Source organism: Acomys russatus, chromosome 22 (assembly GCF_903995435.1).
Source record: "Acomys russatus chromosome 22, mAcoRus1.1, whole genome shotgun sequence".
Classification (NCBI taxonomy): Eukaryota; Metazoa; Chordata; class Mammalia; order Rodentia; family Muridae; genus Acomys; species Acomys russatus.
This window is the reverse complement of record NC_067158.1, coordinates 53868747-53890035: the sequence shown is the minus strand read 5'-3', so window position 1 is coordinate 53890035 and position 21289 is coordinate 53868747. Positions and strand designations below refer to the sequence as shown.

Below are 21289 nucleotides of genomic sequence, written 5' to 3'. Positions count from 1 at the left end.
CAGTCGTACATAATTAGTTTGATATAAATATACTTTTCAGTGACAAGTAAATTTAAAAAAAAAATCAAAATAGCATTAGCATTTTCCTTTTGTGCCGTGGACTGGATGGAGTCTAGCCATTTTTTGCTGTGATTCGTCTCTTAAGCCAGTGTGAGAGCAGCCAGGAGCTCTGTGGATTGAGGAGCAGCAGGCAGCGTGCACAGGGCTCTTGAACCACATAGCATTCATTACTCTGTCAGCCTCTGTGAATTCTTATGGTGAATTCACCTTTTAGCGTTCTATCTTTGTGAAGTTAATGGGTTTAGGATTGTTCTGGGTGAGGTTGGTTTTTGTTTTTGTTTTTGTTTTCCCAAGACAGGGTTTCTCTGTGTAGCTCTGGGTGTCCTGGACTCACTTTGTAAACCAAGCTGTCCTCAAACTCACATAGATCTACCAGCCTGTGCCTCCAAAGTGCTGGGATTAAAGGCCTGACTGATTGTTTTTCAACAGAGTTCTTCTCTGTGTAGCACTGCTCGGTTTGTAGACCAGACTGGCCTTGAACACACACAGATCTATCTGCCTGCCTCTTCCTCCTAAGGGCTGGGATTACAGGTGTGCATTGCTGTGCCTGAATAAGGCATTCTTTATACTGACTAAAAATATGAAAAGATATGAGGGAGCATTGGTCAAGCAAGTGCAGAGCTCTGTGTGCCAACCCTTGCACTACGTATCCATCTGTGTCATCAACAAATGAATACCTACCCCTAAATTAAACAACCACAGCTAATCAGAAGATAACTGCTCCTCTCAGGGAAAAAAAAAAAAAACAAATCCCCATCAGGGTATGTTTATCTCCATGCCCCATAGTTCTTTTATGAAATACTTGGTTACTTTTTGTCCAAAAGAGAAACTAGACCACGGCCCCTATCCCATGTGGTGAGGGATCTATTACTCATGCATTTTCCTTCTGTTGTGTTTTAAGTTTTAGGGGATGAGGTTGGTTGTTCTTGTTGGGTGTATTGAATTCTAAATTGTGTTTGTTTGCACAATCCAGAAATCAAGACTTTGTTATTCTAAATTTACTGTCTAATATCTAGTAGTTTTCGTCGTATAATTTCATTTTTTGAAATAATCGATTGAGAACGTGAAGGTATTTGAGATGAGTGGCCTTAGCACTATGAACAGAGCAGCGCTGACCACAGCTCTGTAGGAGAGCGGAAGCTTCCATGTTGGCGTTTCGGGTTTATATAGCTTGCGTGTCAATTCCCTAATCTTAGTTAAGTCCCAGGTGACAAAAGCAAAGTTTTATTTCACAACTTCAGATGGTGAGTGCACCTTGTGTGTGGCTCTGCTGGGCTGCTCCTTCACTGTCTTCTAACTTTGTGTTCTTCTGTTCTCAAGGTAAAAGGAGAAATCGAGGCCAAACAGAAGCAGATTTCTGGTTCTGTGGAAACTTGGATTCAAATGTTCCTAAACAGATAACGAAGCTCACTTCAAATACACACTTTCTGCCTTGAAAACTGAAAGAAGCTAGCCTTTTCTTTGTACACAGCCACAATCCTTTGGTGGAAATGTGCAGCAGAGACTCCAGAGAGGCTTAGAGCATCTCTGCTCTCCCCTCCCCCAGACTTTTCCTGTGAAAAGTCAATAATTAAGCAAATTGCTTAACATTTGGTTCCAGTTCCTGCATATCTGGAGCTTAAGGCATAATAACTATTGTTTCTATGCTACAGTTTTCACTTTAGAGAGAGGAGTAGGGTGTCCTCACGGTGACACTGAGAACTCATCCGCCCTAGACCCAAGAACCCCACGCCACACAGCAAAAGCAGATGTCTACTGAACTGAGTTTTTACAAGAGAGCAGATGACATATTTCTTTGTTTTCCTTTTGGAAACTTATGTATTAATCTTTCTGCCTGTCTACTTTTCTGCAAAAAATGAGATGTACAGATTTCTGTTCCCTGCTATGAAAAGTAATGTGGCAATTTTATAAATGTTGCTTTCTGATTTTTATCAGAATGAGAAAATAATTAAAATTATTATTGATTTGCAAGTAGTAAACACTTCATATTATGATTTGTCCCATTTTAGTTTAATATAATTTGCAATAAATGTACATATTGTTTCATAAGGCATATCACTTAAAATGGTTTTTACTCCTATAATTATGTTGGAATATTTGGGATTTTAAGGGAGTAAAGACTATTATCCAGGATTTGGTATTATAACTTTGGTCATCAGATTTTTATTATTAATGTAAAAAAAAAGGCTGGTTTCATTTTTTAGGGTTTGTTTTGCTTTGTTTTTTAGTAATGGGTGTAGATGGACACTGGCAGCTTTGTGAGGAAACTGAGATGTGCAGGGTTGCTGTCAACTTCTAGCAGCATGCTGTTGAAATCAGCATTATTTTTGTCTGATAATTGGGGTTCAAATTATTTTAATTTTGTAGACAACTGTTACATCAATATTATGTTCCTTGGCATACATGCTCATCATAGATCATGTGTACACTATTTGTGTGCACGCAGCCATTTAATTTTGCATAAAATAAATGCTTCTAGATGTCATGGAAGTCTTATGTTTTTATCATGCTTTACTTTCTTAGGGATTTTTATATGAAAGGGCTAAAGTCACAGAGAAGGACATGACCGCAGCCAGCTCTCCTTTACCTATGGAAAATAGCGATTATACCTCAAGAGCTCCGTTTTATAGTGACTGTAAATACAGAGATAATCAAGGCACTTGCAAGAGTGAGGAGACACTTGAAATTAATTTTATTATCTTCAGAATTGTTGCCTGTCTGCACTGTTTCCACTCGGGTTGTCCCTTGGGTCCTAGCGGGATGCGCTGCTATATTTACATTGTCACTTGGTCTTGATGGGGTATGTAAAATCACTGAAATGTCACAATTTTTCCAGAATGAAATTCACTGACAGTATATGTCATTTAAGTTCTCATAGATAATTGAGAGTTGGCTATAAATTGAGTGAAAGAAAGATGGGCTTCTTTTAAGTATTTTACATGTCCGTGTTTAGGTATCAGAAGATGGCTAGAGGACAGTGGGTACCAGTGGTAGAAACACTATTTCTAAAACGGGCACAGAAGCCCGACTCTTCCTGTTGCCTCTTCAGAATCCTTTGGAAAGTATAAAGTGTTGCCTCCAATCCGCTGACAGCATCTATGCAACACAGCTGAGTCAGGTCCCTCACTCAATCAGTGCTATATTCTATTTAGAACAAGTTGGAATTAGGGTCACCAGTGTGTCACCAACAAAACTTTATTGCTAGAATCCAGTGAACTGTATGTTGAGCAGCCAGTCACAAGGTGTAAGAATGAAAGGTTCCTAGGTGTAAGGGTACAGAGCAGGGCACACAGAGCCATTTGCTGCCGTTACGGCTCATCGGGACACTTAGGTCTGTGCTCAGGTGCAGGTCTCTGGCACTAAGGGAGGAGAGAGTACAGTGCCAAGGATGAAGTGCGTGGAGAGCCACTTGTTTACTGGAAATGTGTCCAGGTTTTCTTTGAAAATGTAAAATCTCTCAGAGAAATACAACACAAAAGTGCAGACTTATATTTGAGAATCAATGTTAACCCTTTGTGTCTAGTTTGAAGCTTCTTGTATTTGTCTAAAACTACAAGCCAGAATTTTGTATCTCCTTTGATAAAGGTATGATGTAAAGTAGTTTTGCATATTCTTGTGCTGCACATGGGCTGGATTTTTAGAATTTTTTAAAAGACTTTAAGCAGAACCTTGTAATTTGTGTAAATGACAAGTGTAAAGTCCTTCCATAAAATGCTTAAAAATATGCACTGTTTCAAATAAAACCAAGAAATGCAGCAGTATATAGAAGTGTGGAAACCTGAATATTCATATACCCCCACGTACACACCTATCCCTTCAAGCCTCTGATGTAGCTGAGTGAAACAGAAAATACAGGAGAATTAATTCTGATGTATCTCTGTGAAATTTTTAAATCTGTTCTTTAACCTAAGAACTTAAAAGTCATCTTTGTTTTCTGTTGTTCTGTGGTAAATGTGCCACAAGTGGTGGACATAATTTACTATGTGGAGTGAGCAGATGACGTGCTGTGTGGAGGAAGAGATGGGCAAAGTGAGAGGTAAGACAAGCAGCCATTACCCTGACTTTATATTTATTATGTATGCAGTGTTCTGCCTGCTTGTACCCCTGCAGGCCAGAAGAGGCATCAGATGACATCATAGATGGTTGTGAGCCACCATAGGGTTGCTGGGAATTGAACTCAGGACCTCTGGAAAAGCAGTCAGTGCTCTTAACCTGAGCCACCTCTCCAGCCCTATATTTTACTTTTAATATGTTTGTTAATCTATATCTGATGATCCCCATAGTTGGCTCCTTGATAGTCATGATTTCTATAACTCGGTCATAAAAACTAAAGGTGAAGAATATTTGGGGGAAGGTGCACTTCGACTGAATTTTTTATCACTAGTCCCTAAATAATGCAGTATAAGAAAATAGTATGTAGTATGTCATTAGCAATCTCAGAATGAAGTACAGGGAAGAACTGATATTAGTTTTATGCGACCACTGCTCCCTTTCATACGGGCCTTGAACATTTACTGTATTTTGTGGAACATAAGACACTCCCTAATTTCCCCAAAAGTGGGTGTTAACGGTCCAAAAAATACGGTACAAAGGGTAGCCCTCAACCAATCTCCATACAGAGGGACAAGTGTATTGACCAGACGTCTCTACCAGCTCTGACAATTATACTTGTTGGCTGCTCGTGTAATGTGGCTATTGGGGTGCTGAACCTTCAGTCATATATCCCTCCCCTTTTCAGAAATGTTTTAATTTATGAGCATTTTGGTTGCATGCACACCACACATGTGCAACACAAGCATGTCTGGTCCCCTGCATGTCTGGAGGTTATAAAAGTGTTGAATTCCCTGCAACTGGAGTAGATTGTGAGCCCCCCATGTGGGTGCTGGGAATCAAACCAAGGTCCTCTGCAAGAATAAGTGCTCTTAATCTCTAAACGCCCTTCAACACCCCCAACCCTATGTAGTTCTTTTTAATGCAGTGTCTTATGCCCAAGTTGTCTTTGAACCCACCATGTGTTTGGGGTGAGCTTGGACACTAAATCCTCCTCCCCCCACCCTAGTCCTGCATTTATACCTGCAAACCAGTTTCAAGTTTATGAGTGCAGGCATGCGCACATGCACCCAAACAAGGATAACGCTTGGTTGTCTTCTGTCTTGCATCAAATTCTACCTCAAATGTAATGTCTCATTTCTCAGGTGGGTGGACCAAGATGATGATCAGGATTTGAGGTGGTCTATTTCCAGATCGTGTTTCCTTATCAACAATACTTGTTGATAAACAGCAGCCTTTCTCCCCTTGGCACCCAGCTGCTCATGACATTATCTAGCAAAAAGAGTATTATTTTCCAAACAAAGTCCATTCTCTTTGTAAACAGCCCTATATTCATTGTTTCTGAAGGAGCATGAAAGAGAACTAGTTAGAAGTTGTCACTACCAAGGTCAGGATGGGTGGGATCCAGTACACATGTGGCTCGTGCCATCAATCCCAGGAGGCTGAGGCAGGATGGCCTTGTTTGGGGGTTTTTTGTTTTGGTTTTTGGAGACAGGAATTCTCTGTGCAGCCTTGGCCATCCTGGACTTGCTTTGTAGATCAGGGTGGGCTCACAACAATCTGCTTACCTCTGCCTCCCTGAGTACTGGAATTGAAGGTGTATGCCACCATGCCTAACTCATCCTGCCAATTCTCGCCTTCCACTCCAGTTAATGCTAGCATAGTGCTGTACCTGGAAAGCCTACCTGATAATCTCTTGCTTTCTCATATTAAGTACTATCTATCTGGTCCAGCCTCAAACTGGAGGGCAGCACTCAGGGCTCCTGGAGAGCTGCCATCACAGACCTCTCTTTACTCCCAGATGTGGCCGTGTTCTCTTTTTTCCTTTGCATAGTCTCTCCATTCGGGTACCCCAGAAGATACATCTGGAAATACTTTGTGCTGACACTATAGCTGGGAATAAGTTAGAAATGTTTTATAATCAAGCCAGTCATGCTAACACAGATCTGGAATCCCAGCACTCTGGTCAAGAGACCAAGACAGCTCTTTCAAAACAAGAAAGAGGTACTCTGCATCCAAAGCTTGATATTTTCTGTAGGCAAGAAATGGTGTTTTATTCTCTAATTTTTCCCCAGACAAGTTTTTTGGTTATTACCAATATTGTGAAACAAAATGTGCTTTTAAACGCTATGCTGGTAAAAGGGCCCTTTATTTGCTTGAGATGGGCTCTTGATGTGGCCCAGGCTGCCGTGTGTTCAGTACTTTATTTTTAGATGTGCACTTGGTTATTTTGTCTATGTAGCTCAGGCTCTCATCCCAAATGGTAGGGTTACAAGCATCTACCACTATGCCTGGCTTGGACGCAGGTATATTTCAGGGAAGTTATTATTTTAGGTTTTCTTCTCACTGTACCAATTTGTGGTCAATATTTTCAAAAGTCTGGTGAACATTTCTTTTGCGTAACTGTTTTTCCTTTTCTTGGAGCTGAAGACTGAGTCCAAATATTTACAGATGCTTGCCAACTTACCAGCATACACCTCCTGTTTGGCATGTCCTTGTTTGTTGGTTGCTTTTGAGGGCCCTTTGTTGATTCTGGAGTCATTACTAGTCTCTAGTTTCTCACCAAATCCCTTTGAGCAGTGATCTCCCTGAGGTATAGCTGCTAGCAGTGGAGAAGGTGACTAGGGCTGAAGTTATAGCACAGATGGTAAAGTACTGCTTCACATATGTGAGGTCATGAGTTCTATACTCAGCACCACTGCAATTCCAGTGCTGAGGAAGCAGAAACAAGTAGATTCCTGGGGCTTGATGGCCACCTCCTATATCCCAGCCTCCATTTCTGACAAAGGGGATGGTTTCTGAGAAACATTCAAGGTTAATGTCTGGTGCCCATAAACAAAATACGTACCCACAAATATGCTTACCAACCAAGGCCACATGGGCCCTCATTTTCATAGTGTTAAACATGATCTCTGAACAAGGTCTGTGTCTGTCTCAAGAGTACTTTCCTTCCAGGGTAAGATCTAAGTCCTCTACTGACAGCTCTCATCCGAGCCCTGCTCCTGCAGTAGCTGACCCAACCCCGTCCATCTCCACCCAGTTCATTTCAAAGAACAGGTATCAGGTTTTTTGTTTTGTTTTGTTTTTTGTTTTAAATTGAGCTATCTATGTGACACCATGACCACCATACTTGGGAGTTCAGATATTTAATCCATGTAGCAGTTTGTAAGGGGAAAACTCAGAATCTACATACCTAACCAGTCATAAGGCATGGCAGCCATGCTCACTGCGTAGCTAGCCAACTGTTTCTTTAAGGCGCCCTCATAGGACTACACGCTCTGGGTGAAGTAGGAATAGTAAGGAGGAAGCATGGTAACAGAAGCTCCCCAAGTCTGAAGCCAGCCTGGTTATTACGTTAAGTTCTAGGCCAGTCTAGGTTATGAAGTGAAACCTTGTTAAAAGGGAGTAAAAATAAACATTAGCAACTATACAGGTTCAGATAAAGCCGAGCAGGCAAATTCTAGGTTATGTTTATTGAGCACATTTCATTGATAGTTTGTCTCAACAGCATTATGCTAGTCCTGACAAGGGTACCAACAGACTACATCAAAGATGGGCCAGGTACAGAGTGTGGCCTCCTGTAAAACCCACACTCCATGACCAATGCACTATTAATGTCAGTGAGGACAGGTATGGCATATGAGCCATTGTTGGAACCAGAACACCAGTTGCTGTTGATTTTGTTTAGGTCTTTGTGTAACTTCAGGCTATGGATTTTCACATCTACCCTGGGGTGAGTGAGGATGGAGACCAGACTCAATTTTGAGAAAGGATAAGACAGCAAAACCAAAAAGGACTTTTTGTTACATCTTGTGGTATTCTGGGTTGCTTTGTTTTACTTTTCAAAGAGACTTATGCTTTACATGTCCCTCCCTAGCCTGAACTCCAGGTGATTATCCTAGCTCAACCTCCTGAATGCTAGGCTGGTAGTTCCTCGTGCTCCCAAGGATGACACACTCAGCTGCCTGGTCACCCCTCATCTCTGTGCCTGTCCTCACCGTCTGACTGACTTACTCCTTGCTCCAATTGAAGTCACTGTCTTTCTCTCCATCCCAGTTCCACTTGCAAATAACCATCCTTTATAAAGTGAAGACAACAATATGGGAACTGGGAATGATTCAGGTGGTGAGTGCTTGCTTGGTGAACAGGAGGATCTCAGCCTGAATCCCAGAACATCATTAAATCTTTTTTAAAAAAAAAGAGGGGGGGGGGCGCTGGAGAGGTGGCTCAGCGGTTAAGAGCACTGACTGCTCTCCCAGAGGTCATGAGTTCAATCCCAAGCAACCACATGGTAGCTCCCAACCATCCACAATGAGATCTGGTGTCCTCTTACGGCCTGCAGGTGTACATACAAACAGAACACTGTATACATAATATTAAAAAAAAATTTTTTTTAAAAGACCATTTCTAGACTTTTATAAAATCTTTAAGAGGGGGGGGGCAGTGTGGACACATAACTGTAATCCCAACATGTGGGATGAAGCCGGTTAGCATCAAGGTAATGAAGACCCTTTCTCTTGGTAGACTAGGCTGGCCTCTAACTCAAGGTGCTGGGATTAAAGATTTGTCAGAACTGCCCTCTGTGGTGGTGCCAGCACAGGTCTTTACTCCCAGTACTCAGGAGGCAGACACAGGCAGATCTAGGGGTCTGAGGTCATCTTGTCTGTAGAGTATCAGGACAGCCAGTACTAGAGAGACGCCTGTCTCCAAAAGAAAGGGGAGACCAGGAGCACCCTCTTACTTCCATAGGTGCACTCACATCAAATACAAAACTAGTTTCAACTATCAGTATCAGTTTCAATTCACAGGAGGTGGTATGCTTTTTTTCTCAGATCTTCTGTTTTAAAAAATGCTCTCTTGAGCACTGAAATACAGTAATACACAACACTGGCTCTTTATTACTGATATACCAAAGGAGGTTATTTGCTATTCAGATAGCAAATAGATGTATAGTATTAAAAAACAAACAAACAAAAACAATCACTTTAGAATAACCCCTGCCCCCCTCGCACTTTTTCTCCAGATCTCTCACCAACTCCAACTCAAAGCAGTCCTCCTGCCTCAGCCTTCTATGTGCCAGGATTACAGGTGTGCATCACTATTCTCAGTCCTAGGGGCTCAAGTCCAGTAAGTGCTCCACCAGTGGGCTGAGTACTCCTACCCTACTATAACCCTGTCTTCTCATTACTCAGTGGAGAATGAATTCTCGTAAGGGTCAAAACAAATGCCAGGTTCTTCCTGCCCTTTGAACTTGACTACCTTACCCTGAGCAAAAGTTTGCTTTGTCACACTTAAGATGCAGCCTTGACTTAGGAAAAAACACTTAATTCCTCACTCCAGTCCATCTCCCAGCAACAGAACAGCCCTACTGTGTTCTAGTTACAAAATCCTGTTTGGAGCTGTTGCTGGTGATAGCTGTTCTTGCATTCCTGTGGGTTGAAACTTAGTTAGAAAAGTGAGCTAAATTCCCCCATCCTATGTTTTATCATGTCATCAGGCCAATCACTGGCAGCCAGGTTACAGTGATTACATGGGTGGTTCCACCGTATTGCTTGAGGACCCAGCCTTGAGGCTCAACACATTGGACTAGTGTTCCTACTATGAAGATATATTCTAGTCCCCATTAATGACATCCTCTTTGCCAAGCCAAAACTACTTTCAAATAAGCCACACTGTTGTCATTTTGGCCTTAAAACACAAAGGAATGTTCGGTGGTGACATCCAGGTCTGTGTGTAGCGCTTTACCAGGATTACTCCTTTAAGCTTATTAAAGCATGGCCTCAAGGAGCCCCAAGTTGCCTGGAGTCCCTGATGCTGGCTCAGGTGCTGAGAGGGAAAAATGTGTGACCATAAATGGATAGCTCTACTATTTCACCTCATTTTTACAAATAAGGCAAAACACTAGGTACTTACCTTGATGAGGAAGAGAGAAAAACCCTGGCCTTTTGGGTATAGGGTCTATGTAGCTTGGCTAGCCTCAGATATATTCTCTGCCTGCTGGGTGCTGAAATCATGTGTGCACTACCAAACTTGGCACTAAGATTAGAACCCAGGATATGCCAAGACCATCTGAAGTCAGTGTGCATGTATGGAAACTGAATAGTGGTGTCTTAACCACCAGCAAATAAGCAGGTGTGACTAGAAACCTAACCCTTTCTAAACCAGAATTCCAATTCACAGAGCTTGCTGGCACACACAGCACCACCCTAAGACTGTTGAGAGCATCTACCTGTGTCTTCAGTAACTTGTCCAGAAATCAGACCCAGAAATAACATATAAAACATGTGCCAGGGGAGAAACATGCATGCATTTATTTTTAAATTCCCAATAAGGGGGAAAATTCAACATCTTTAAAAATGTGTTTATTTTTTAAAAATTCAGTTGTATACAAAAGTGTTTCGTAGTTTTTAATTCTCAAGACAAACCCCCAACCCTCCCCCCCCCGCAGCCCACCCTGCTTCAGTGACGTTTCTGGTAACCAGCCCATTTTCCCCTTACAGGAAGTTAATGGCTCAGAATAAACCCTCCTACAGAATTTCCCATCACTAACAAACTGTTTAAGAGCTAAAGAAGCTAACAAGCAAGGTTCTTCCCCAGTGAGGTTAATGAACATCCCTATAATGGCAGTAACTTCCAGCAGACACCACAACAAAGCACCATCAATTGCTGAAAGCTAAAAAATAGATATTTTCAATAATATTTCATTTTCTATTGGAAAAGTCTTTAAATTACATTAAATAAGTCTCTTTTCCCCCAAAGAAATTGTCTAGCTTTTATTAATGATGCCTGTAAAAAGCAGGTGACAGTAAGAGCACAGCGCAGTGACTTGAGCCACTGCCTCAGAAGCAAACACACCTGTGCCACACCCGACCACAGAGAGCAGCCTGCTCCGGTTAACCAAGTCAAAGCTGACTCAAGCACCACAGCTTCTGGTGCTGACCTTAGGCTTAGGAGGTTCTAGCAGTGTAAGACAGCAGCAACAGAACGTGCCGGGCCAGGGAGACACCCGCACTCCCGACCTTATGCCGTGCGTGACTCTGTACTCTGCTGCAACAGTGCCAACAGAGTATATCACAACATATGTAGGCAAGAAGTCATGCTTGAGAAAAGGCTATATTCAACAGTGACAGCTTCGAGTCACCTTCTCAGTGACATCAACAGGCTGATGGTGCACATTTACTTAAACAGGTACTGAAAGATGGAAATGTAACTATTAAACATCAAGTCCTTGGAACTAGAAAAAGCAATTAATACAGAACCATTTTGTCAAAGTCCATGAAATAAAGTTAACTGTGAACAATCACCTTCCTTTTTCCTATCTACACACTAATTCCATCTATGTACAATATACCTGACTCCACTGTCCTCTGGCCAAATCCATCTTAAACCCTTACCCCACCAGAACTTCATTTCCTGGTGCTGCCACACTGGATTGCAAAAACATCCTACCTCTACTGCAGTTTTAAAAGCTGTATGAGACCCGCTCAACTGAGCACCGCTCTTGCACACTGGTAGGCTCACTCAGCAGCCTAGCCAGCAGTCGGTAGTGTATGAGCAAAGCCCGCTGCCAATTCCTTTCTGCAGATACTTAAAAAGATTTTTGCATAGTGTTAAATGCCACCAACAACCAGAATATTAAAAAAAAAATTTAAAGTTTTAATCTCATAGGTTACACTTCTCAAAGGCAAAATGCTCAAGATTCCAAACCTTTGCGTGTTCTTCATGGTGTTGTGTGCATAAGTAAACAAAAATATTTTAGCGTGCAAATGTGGGGCATGTGACTGATGCAACTGGGCCTTAAGCTTCTACACCCTGGGCATTTAGTCAAGTTTTCCAACATGCTCTATAACTAAGTTTTCTATTAAAACTTAGTTTTAGTACAGGCACAGGTTCAGAAAAAAGGGCTGGATTATGCAAAAGCCTATTAGAGGATCACTGAGTTACAGTGAATCTGCCTGCTCTAACTGGGACATCACTAAATTTACTGAGGGGAGACACCTCCGATAAGGCATCTCACAGAATCTGCCTGCCTTCACCTCTCAAGACCCCCAGGGACTAAAATCATGTGCCACCATACCCAGACCAAAATATTAAAATTTAAGTGTCTTTTAAACTGACAAATTCTTAGAAGCAGAATGACAAAAATAATTTCCATCAAGATACTTTTTACTATGCTTAAATTTTTAGTGGTGTTTTCCTAAATGTATTTAAAACCAGAATAAAAAAGACTAAGATTAATTTTTTGCTAAACTAAACCAACCAGTTGGGGAAAAGGGAGAAAAAAAACCAAGAGGACAAATGAGAAAATGTACCAGAACAGCTATTATCACATTAAATGAAAATGGAAAATCCCAAGCAGTCTTGCTTATGTAACCCAAATAGCCTGGAACTCGCCGTTCTGACTCACGTGCTGGGAGCACAAGAGAACTTGCCAGCATGCCCAGTGAGAATTTCCATGATGGCATAACCATATAAAATCTATGAAACCAATTTCCTGGGTGCTAGGGACACTAAAATGTGTTCAGTACATACAGGATGGAGCCAGTCTTAGGCAATATGCCATACATACACATACACACACACACAAACAAAAAAACAAAAAACAAAGCTAGCTCTGAGAGACAAGTAGGTAATACTTGACTCTTGACATCTGAGTTATTTTTCATCTATCTCTAACCAGACAATATACCCTGACAACACAGTCAAAGAGTAAACTCCAAGAATGTGTTTTATACTTTTAAACATTCAAATATTAATGGTACCAACAATTTAATGTTACCTCCATTAAAAATCTTTCTAATCAACAGTGGAGCTAAACTGTCCATGATCTTACACACTTCCATTGTATCTCAAAATATAAAGAAAAGTACAGAGCCTTAGCTATTTAAAATAAATAAAGAAAACTTGTTTCCTTTGGCATTTCTAGAAAATAAACTACAGGAATAAAAGGCCGTGGCTGCAACAGAGAATGTGTGGATCCGCAAACAGGCAGACCAACGTGGCAGCTTGAGTTTAGTGTGCAGGAACAGCGCCATGAAGAGCCACTGTCAACTGTGAAAGCCTTACACGTTGTTAGAAGAACCTTCACATCTTTAATGTTATAATATATTTAATTGTTCTTTTATTGCTGTAGCATCAGGATTATTGAAAAGTCAAATGAAGTTATGCTGAGTTAGTAGGTTCAAAAGTATTTTCCAAACACTTCATGACTCTTAAATGAATAACACTTCAAGAAAACAAACCTCTTAGAATGACTTTCAATATACAACCTTACTTTAATTCAGTCTGATTCCATTACATTTCTCTAATTTATGCATTGGTCCTCAAAATGTATTAACTCTATCTCCTATGTAACAACTGCCTACATAAATTCACTTGAACCTTAAGATGGTTAAATTAAGTGCTTGAGTTTGTAAAACTAAGAGTCCTTCAACTTTGGAGCTCAGAATGAGATGTGACAGGAAGAACAGGAAGTCTATGTACAGAGAAGGTAAAGGTTGAATTCTCACAGTATAGAAACATCATAAAGAAAGCTAGAATTTAGAACACACCCCTATTCCTATGCGCATCTGGTATGTACAGTGAGACACTAACAACTTTCATGTGTCGACACGAGGAGTGCAAGAGGAGTGACTCAGTGTCTGGTAACAGCAAACTACAAAGCCCAGTCACACTGAACACTACTGGAAACAGGCGGCTGCACCCTTCAAGTTTCTAAAGACTTCATCAGTTTAAAAATTCATTTCAAATTCACTGAAAAACTAGGTAGGGTCCTTTTATTAAATCTGGGAATACTGCAACATCAAGTATGTACTCCTTTTGTAGAGAAATAAAATTGGCAGCCTCATTTTTATGTTACTAATTACAAACTGAACTCGGACAAAACATTCCAAACCTACAAGCTAAAAACGGAACAAGGGACACTGTTCCTCAACACGTTTTCCACCAAACACAGAGAAATTTACCATGAGAATCTCAGCTTGGGATGGTGACAGGGAAAACATAGGAGTGTCCCTACCGGTCCACAGGGACCGGAAGGCTCTGATTAGGTCACCATCTTTAAATCTGGATAAGTCTCATAATTCAAGAATTTCATAATGGTTAAAAGGGTGGTCTTTTCAGCTAACCATTCTAAGAAGTCAAGTACAAGCATGCAAGTAAATTCACAGGCACAGAGGATCCATGTTCAAACGCTTAAGGTAGCTGCGATGCAACACACAATGTGAACAGCCGACACTTGAGTGTTAGCCTAGGTATTCAACAGAACCCTGAAGCAAACTCGCTAGTCTTGTTACACTGCTAAATGCTAAAGTAGCATGTTTTCTCCATGGTTTTAGCTTAGCTCAAGGAATTTTTTACACTATTAAGAAAAAAATTAAAGTATTTCCCCTTTTTAAATTTACACAGACTTTTAATTAGCTTTATTTACAGAGCAGGGATATTATTATTATTATTTTTTTTTTTTTTTTTGCAGTCTCCAATGGTGCCTAGATAACATCATTAGGCAAGAATGCCAGTTTAAAAGAAATTTATGCAGAACCCTAAAAATAACAGGTGTTGGTGCTCCTCAAGGAGAGGTGAGCACAGCTGGCAGCAGCTCCCGGCCTCAGTTACTCAGAAGCAGTTCTGTTGCAGTCTCTACATCCCATGATTTTGAAGACAAGGCCACTATTACTGCGTTCTGTAAGGAAGAGGACAAGAGTAATCACATCCCAAGGAAAGGAATCCTTCTCTTTGCACTGAGAATCATGGATTCTTTCCTCTAGCAATGACTGGAATTAACAGAAAGAGAAAAACATCATTGATTTAATAACAAAACACTATTAACCAAACCAAAAATTTTTTTAATTGTTAGCCCACTTATCCCAAGGACAGGTTTCAAATGAGTAGTCAGATCAATTCCTCCTGTACTTACCCTATCAAAGCCCATAGCACAGAGGTTCTCTATTTTTTTGGTGTATTCTGGACTAGAAACTGGTGCTCCAGCATACACATGTGCCCAAAGCCGAGCTGTCTGCTTGAACATTTCAGGATTTTGTTTGTACTACATGGAGAGGGAAGAAAAAAAAAAAAAAAATCAACACCACAATATAGTGATAGTTACCATAATAGCTCAAATAAGACTCTGCTTTATCCAAAGAAAATAAATGTATATTTAAGATGTAACTCATTTGGACTGGGCTGTGCAGCCCAATGGTAGTGGTAGCTCAGTAAGCCCAGGGCCAGAGGCTCAACTGCGCGCACACTGTGCCCAACACAGAGGCTCAACTGCGCGCACACTGTGCCCAACACAGGGGCTCAACTGCGCGCACACTGTGCCCAACACAGGGGGCTCAACTCCCCGCACACTGTGCCCAACACAGAGGCTCAACTGCGCGCACACTGTGCCCAACACAGGGGGCTCAACTCCCCGCACACTGTGCCCAACCATTGAGGTGTGTCAAGAACCGAAGCTTCGTGAAAATAAAAGGCAAAGCTAATACACTTTAAGCAAACATCTACTATTAAGTGAACATTATTATTGGAATTGTTATATAATACATTTAATAATTATATATTGTGATTATTATATTATTGTTTTATTACTATATAAAATGTTCTAATCATTGTACAGCAAATTACACAACTAAACAAAATCAGTAGCATGTAGTTACTTAAACATTATATGATAAATGTAATTAACTTCAGCTGGTAAATACATTCAACTATACACTACTAGGCCAAGATCAAGCAGAGACATAGCCGAGATGCTCTTAGCTTAATTGTATAGTAATCCAAGTAAGCCCAACAATCAAAAATGTAACATCATTTTTTAAGATAATTTAGAAACTCAAAAGAGTCCTGTTAGTAAAATTTGCCACATGAATTTGAAAGGTGAGGTAAGTCTATTTGTGAAAATAATGTAAAATAAAGTACAAACTATTACCAACATACTGTTTTTAGAGATATCATTTACATATGTGTGTGTGTGTGTGTGTGTGTGCGCGCGCGCGTATGTACACACATGTGTGAAGTGCCCAGGAAGGCCGAGCAGAGGGCAGTGGTGAGGTGCACAAAGGCATACAGTGCGTACATTCGTTCTTTGCTTCCTCCCTCCTCGCTCTCTCTCTCTAGCACAAGGTCTCACTATGGAGTCCTAGCTGGCCTAGAGTTTCCTGTCTCCATAAAGATCAGGCTTGTATCAGACTCAGAGATCCACTAGCCTCCACATACAGAGTGCTGGGATGAAGTGCCACTTCACCATATATCAAAATGACATAATATATTTCAAGCAATACTTTGTGACAAAAGATAAAATTTTAGATGTAAAGTCAGCTTTACTTTTAAACATTCATCTCAATTTTTAGGAAAATTAAAGACAAACTTCTCAAGAAAGACTTCTGCTACCAAATGTTAATGAATAGCAGGGCAGGTGCAAACTGTGTAAAGAAGAGAGGCCTAGGGAGATGGCTCATCATATTCACTTCTCTTCCAACACCCACATTTATCTGGTGAACTGTAGTTTCAACTCAGGGTATCCAAACCTTCTTCATACCTCTACACAGATGGCAGTCAAGTAAGCACCCAGAGACACTGAAACATAATTTTAAAAATAATTCTTTTTTAAAGAACATATGGATAAAGAGTTTTAGGTCAAAAAGATGACTCAACAGCTAAAGACACTAGTTTGGTGCCTGACACCAGGGAAGAAGGAAGCAAACAGCAGCTGTCCTCTGACCCACACATGTGTGCTGTGAGGATCTAGTGCCCACAAGGAAGCACATCTTATAAGCGCATTCAAGAAAATTTTAAGGATAGCTTATAAATGTTTCCTCAAAGAGGAAGCAAGGAAAACAAAATGAAATAACATAAAGATGACTTATAAGGCTGGGTGTGGTGGTGTACACCTTTAATCTCAGCACTTGAGAGGCAGAGGCACGCAGATCGCTGTGAGTTCGAGCCTGGTCTACAAAGTGAGTCAGGACAGCCAGGGCAACGCAGAGAAACCATGTCTTGGGGAGAAAAAAATAAGACATAATCTCAAAAATTCATGAACTCAACGAACAACATTTAAAAGTTTAAAAGTGCTGAAGGAGAGCTTAAATCATGAAGCACGTGAGATGTAAACATTCGGACGTAAGCGGTCGTGGAGTTCCTTACCATTGCTTATTTATTAGTTCCTTCGTTTTATGTTACATATTTACTTTATCATGTGTGACTAAATTAGTTTTTTAAAAAGATTTATTTACTATGTATACAGTGTGTCACCTGCATGTATGCCTGCATGCCAGAAGATGCCTGCATCTCCCTATAGATGTTTGTGAGCCACCATGTGGTTGCTGGGAATTAAACTCAGGAACTTCAGAAGACAGTGCTCTTAATAGCTGAGCAATGTTTCCAGCCTGTGACTAAATTATTTTATTGAAAGAAACCATTTCTAAATTTAGTCCCAATACACAATGTTCATGTGCTGGCATCAAACATTAAACACCGCAGACACAGGCCTAAGAACGTCTTTCAAAAGCTGCCTTCTTACCTGATTTGCTACTACTGCGTCTTGGGGGTCATCTGGTTCTGCAGCTGCCAACAGTGCTTGCAATGACAATAATACCGTGCGCAGAGTCATTGCTGCTGCCCTAAATTTCAAAATAGGAAAATATCCCAATTAAAAAGGACTCTCAATAACATAAACAATTGTGTGTTTTCTGAGATGAAACAAAAATGTACTGGAACTAAAATTATAGACCTAACAAATATGTGTGTATAATTGCCAGTTTTTAATTTGTATCTTTTTGTTTGTTTGTCTGTTTTTTTTTACAAGACAGGGTATCTCTGCCTGTCCTAGAACTTGCTCTGTAGACCAGGCTGGCATTGAATTCAGAGATCTGCCTGCCTATGCCTCCCAAGTGCTGGGGTTAAAGGGATACGCCACCACATCTGGCTCCGGTGAGTCAATTTATAAGACAATTCATATCACCTCACCCTGACCTGACCTTGCTTTTTCTCCTCTTGCTATGTTTACCAATCCTATAAGCTTTATCTGTGACTTCATTCCTAATTAATTTTCTTTTGTTTTTTGGTTTTTCGAGACAGGGTTTCTCTGTGTAGCCTTAACTGTCCTGGACTCACTGGGTAGAGCAGGCTGGCCTCAAACTCATAAATATCCACCTGCCTCTGCTTCCTGAGTGCTGGGATTAAAGGCGTGCACCACCCTGCCCGGCTCTCTTCTTTTGTTTCTTTTTCATTTTATTTTGTTAGAGATGATTATGTGCTCTGCAAGGACACATGCTCTTAACCAGTAAGCTCCTCTCCAGCCCTTTACCCATATTTCACCATAAAGGGATAATTAAAGTTATTAATACTAATGGCCTGTATTTTTAGGCATATGTGCACGTGAGTACAGATATCTACAGAAGCCAGAAGCAGTTAATCTCTCCAGCAGGAGTTACAGCCGTAAATGACCCAACATGGGTACCAGGAATTCAACTTCAACAGCAGGACATGACTGTAACCAGAACCCAGCCCCTAGAACTCTTTTAATGGCACAATCAATAAAGCAAGCAAACAAATTGACTTTTAAAAGTTATATTATCAGGCCATAGTACTACAAAAGAGACAAATTTTTATTTGAAATATTACACTTGAGATTGGAGATGGCTCCCCATTGTGTATGTGTATGCTTTTATAATCGACCCGACTTTACATTACAGCACCCATGCGTGCAGCTACAATTGTCAGTCACTCCAGCTCCAGAGAATGTGATGCTTTCTTGCCTCCGTAGGCACCCACATGGACTACATATACCCACACCAATGCATATACATAATTAAAAATAAAATAAATGGTATCACTTAAGTCATACTCTGAAATATATTTACAACAAAGGTTTTTGTTGTTCATAAGAACTATTTGTTTAAAATTTGCTTCACTAATACTGAAATATTTACAAGGCAAGCTGGGCAGTGGTGGAACACAATACTTGGTAGGAAGAGGCAGGTAGCTATCTGTGAATTCAAGGCCAGCCTGGTCTACAAAGCTAGTTCCAAAACAGCAAAAGAAACCCTGTCTTGAAAAAAATAAATGGCTAAATAAAATAAAAATAAATACAACACTAATACACACTGAAGACTCTAATAGTATACTCTTTTTGAGGCCCTGGCCTGTCTGTCAATCAGGGTCTTGGGAAGGCACTTTACTATTGAGCTGTATCTCTAGGCCCAGTATGCTCAGTTTTTAACCACACAAGTGATTATTCCAAACCAGAATTTTCTGTCTGAGTGCCTAATTCCTAAAAACAAACATGCAAAAACCCAGTGACTCATAGATAATACCAAAATAAATAAATTTTTAAAAAAAAGACAATCCTAAATGTTTAGGCAAAATAGGTAATTTACTAGAATCAGCATGTGTTAAGGCAGTGAATTTTAATAAATATTTTTCCCCTGATTAGTGGCATTGGCAAGACTGCAGAACTTGGTTTTTGGGTCAGAGTCTACTGTATCACTTTAGACAGGTAAAGAACGGGATCCTCCTGTCTCGTCCTCCCAAGTGTAAGGATTTTAGGACTGTATTCCTCATGCTCAGGTATGACTTAGGAAGTCTCATCTCAGGCCTGCTCAATTAGAAGAAATGTTTGAACAAATGTTCCAATAAAAATAACAAGATAGTATCTTAAAATATTGTTCTTTACAACTTTAGCTGGCAATGGCTACACCAATAAAGTCTAAATCTCCTATCAGTATGCTGCTATGCATAGTTTTCTAAAATGATCTTGGAAAAGGCAAACACAGCAGCGTAGATCTACAATCCTAACACCTGGGAGACAAAGGCAGGAAGCCAAACTCACCCTAATGTAAAGCAAGACGGTCTCATAGAAGGAGGACCAGAAGCAATTAGAATAGAATTGCTAATTGGTCAATTTATAATTCTAGAGCTAGAGCAAGCGAGGAAACTTGGCATGATGCTTACAAAGTAGCTGACACTGCTAGGCACAGTGCTCTAAGACCTTCATCCTAGCACTTGGTAGACACAGAAGACCATGACTTCAAGGTAAGGCTCTCTACATAAAGAGTTGTAGGCTATATTTGGGATGACCTGAGACCTCTCTCAAATAACAAAAACAGAGTGGGGTGAATAAAACCATAAGCTGGCATGCTGAAGCAGCACTTAAAATACAACAGTACTGTTGACAGCTTTTAAGCACAGTTTGCTGGTCCAAGACTTCAATGTCCACGAACAGGAGGCAGGGGCCAGCATGGCATGGCAGTCTCAGAAACACCTTGGCCACGAGGCAGGGGCCAGCATGGCGTGCAGTCTCACAAACACCTCGGCCACGAGGCAGGGGCCAGCATGGCGTGCAGTCTCACAAACACCTCGGCCACGAGGCAGGGGCCAGCATGGCGTGCAGTCTCACAAACACCTCGGCCACAAAGACAGACCATGTCTTAAAACAAACCTTTTCAAACAGCTTTATATCCTTGTTGACGAAGCAGATACTTTTTTTTCTAGACCTAACTGTTCAATTAAGAGCTTCAAAGTTAATTTTCAAGCAAGAGTTATAATATGTTTTTTGCACATACTGAGGATGATGGATAGCTAAGCAGATAAAACCACTTGTGGGAAGCCAGGTGGTGGTGGCACACACACTTGGGAGGCAGAGGCAGGTGGATTGCTGTGAGTTTGAGGCCAGCCTAGTTCTACAAAGCAATTCTAGGACAGCCAAGGCTACACAGAAAGACCCTGTCTCAAGGAGAGGAAAACAAAACAAAAAACTTGTGAGATCAGCCTGAAGACTTAAGTTCATTCCGAGAACAAATAAAGGATCAAAGAGAGAAAAGATTCCGCACTGAGATCCTAGGACATCCACACAAGTAGCAACCAACCTGGTCTACAAAGCAAGTCCAGGACAGCCAAAACTAACCAGAGAGACCCGGTCTCGAAAAACCGAATTTCACCCTTAAATATCCATACCCATCTTTCCATTAACACAAAAAGATGGAAATTATTTCCTTAGGAAGAATATATTACTCTAATTGTAATTATTTAGAAATTTCAGAGGATGGACATATGGTTCGGTGATTAAGAGTACCTGCTGCTCTTGTAGAGGACACTGGTACAGTTGCAGCACTCCATGAGCGCTTACATTCATCTGTAACAGCCTCAATACTGTATGGCTCTAGACACCAGACGTGTACTGGTA

General features: G+C 40.8%; 1 protein-coding gene across 4 annotated transcripts in view; it reads right to left on the bottom strand.

Annotated features, from left to right (window-relative positions):
- Positions 1-14500: 14500 nt before the first annotated feature.
- The window catches only part of Ube2k (ubiquitin conjugating enzyme E2 K), a 56912-nt gene continuing 50123 nt past the window's right edge, over positions 14501-21289 (bottom strand). For 2 of the 4 annotated variants that reach the window (XM_051165259.1, XM_051165261.1), the window contains 3 exons: positions 17627-17726; positions 15026-15154; positions 14501-14882 (listed from right to left, as the gene is read on the bottom strand). In XM_051165259.1, coding sequence (XP_051021216.1) covers positions 14721-14882; positions 15026-15154; positions 17627-17726 — 391 coding nt within the window. In that variant the 3' untranslated portion in view covers positions 14501-14720. The remainder of the gene's footprint in view (positions 14883-15025; positions 15155-17626; positions 17727-21289) is intronic. The other 2 variants (XM_051165260.1, XM_051165262.1) reach the window with 1 other exon arrangement.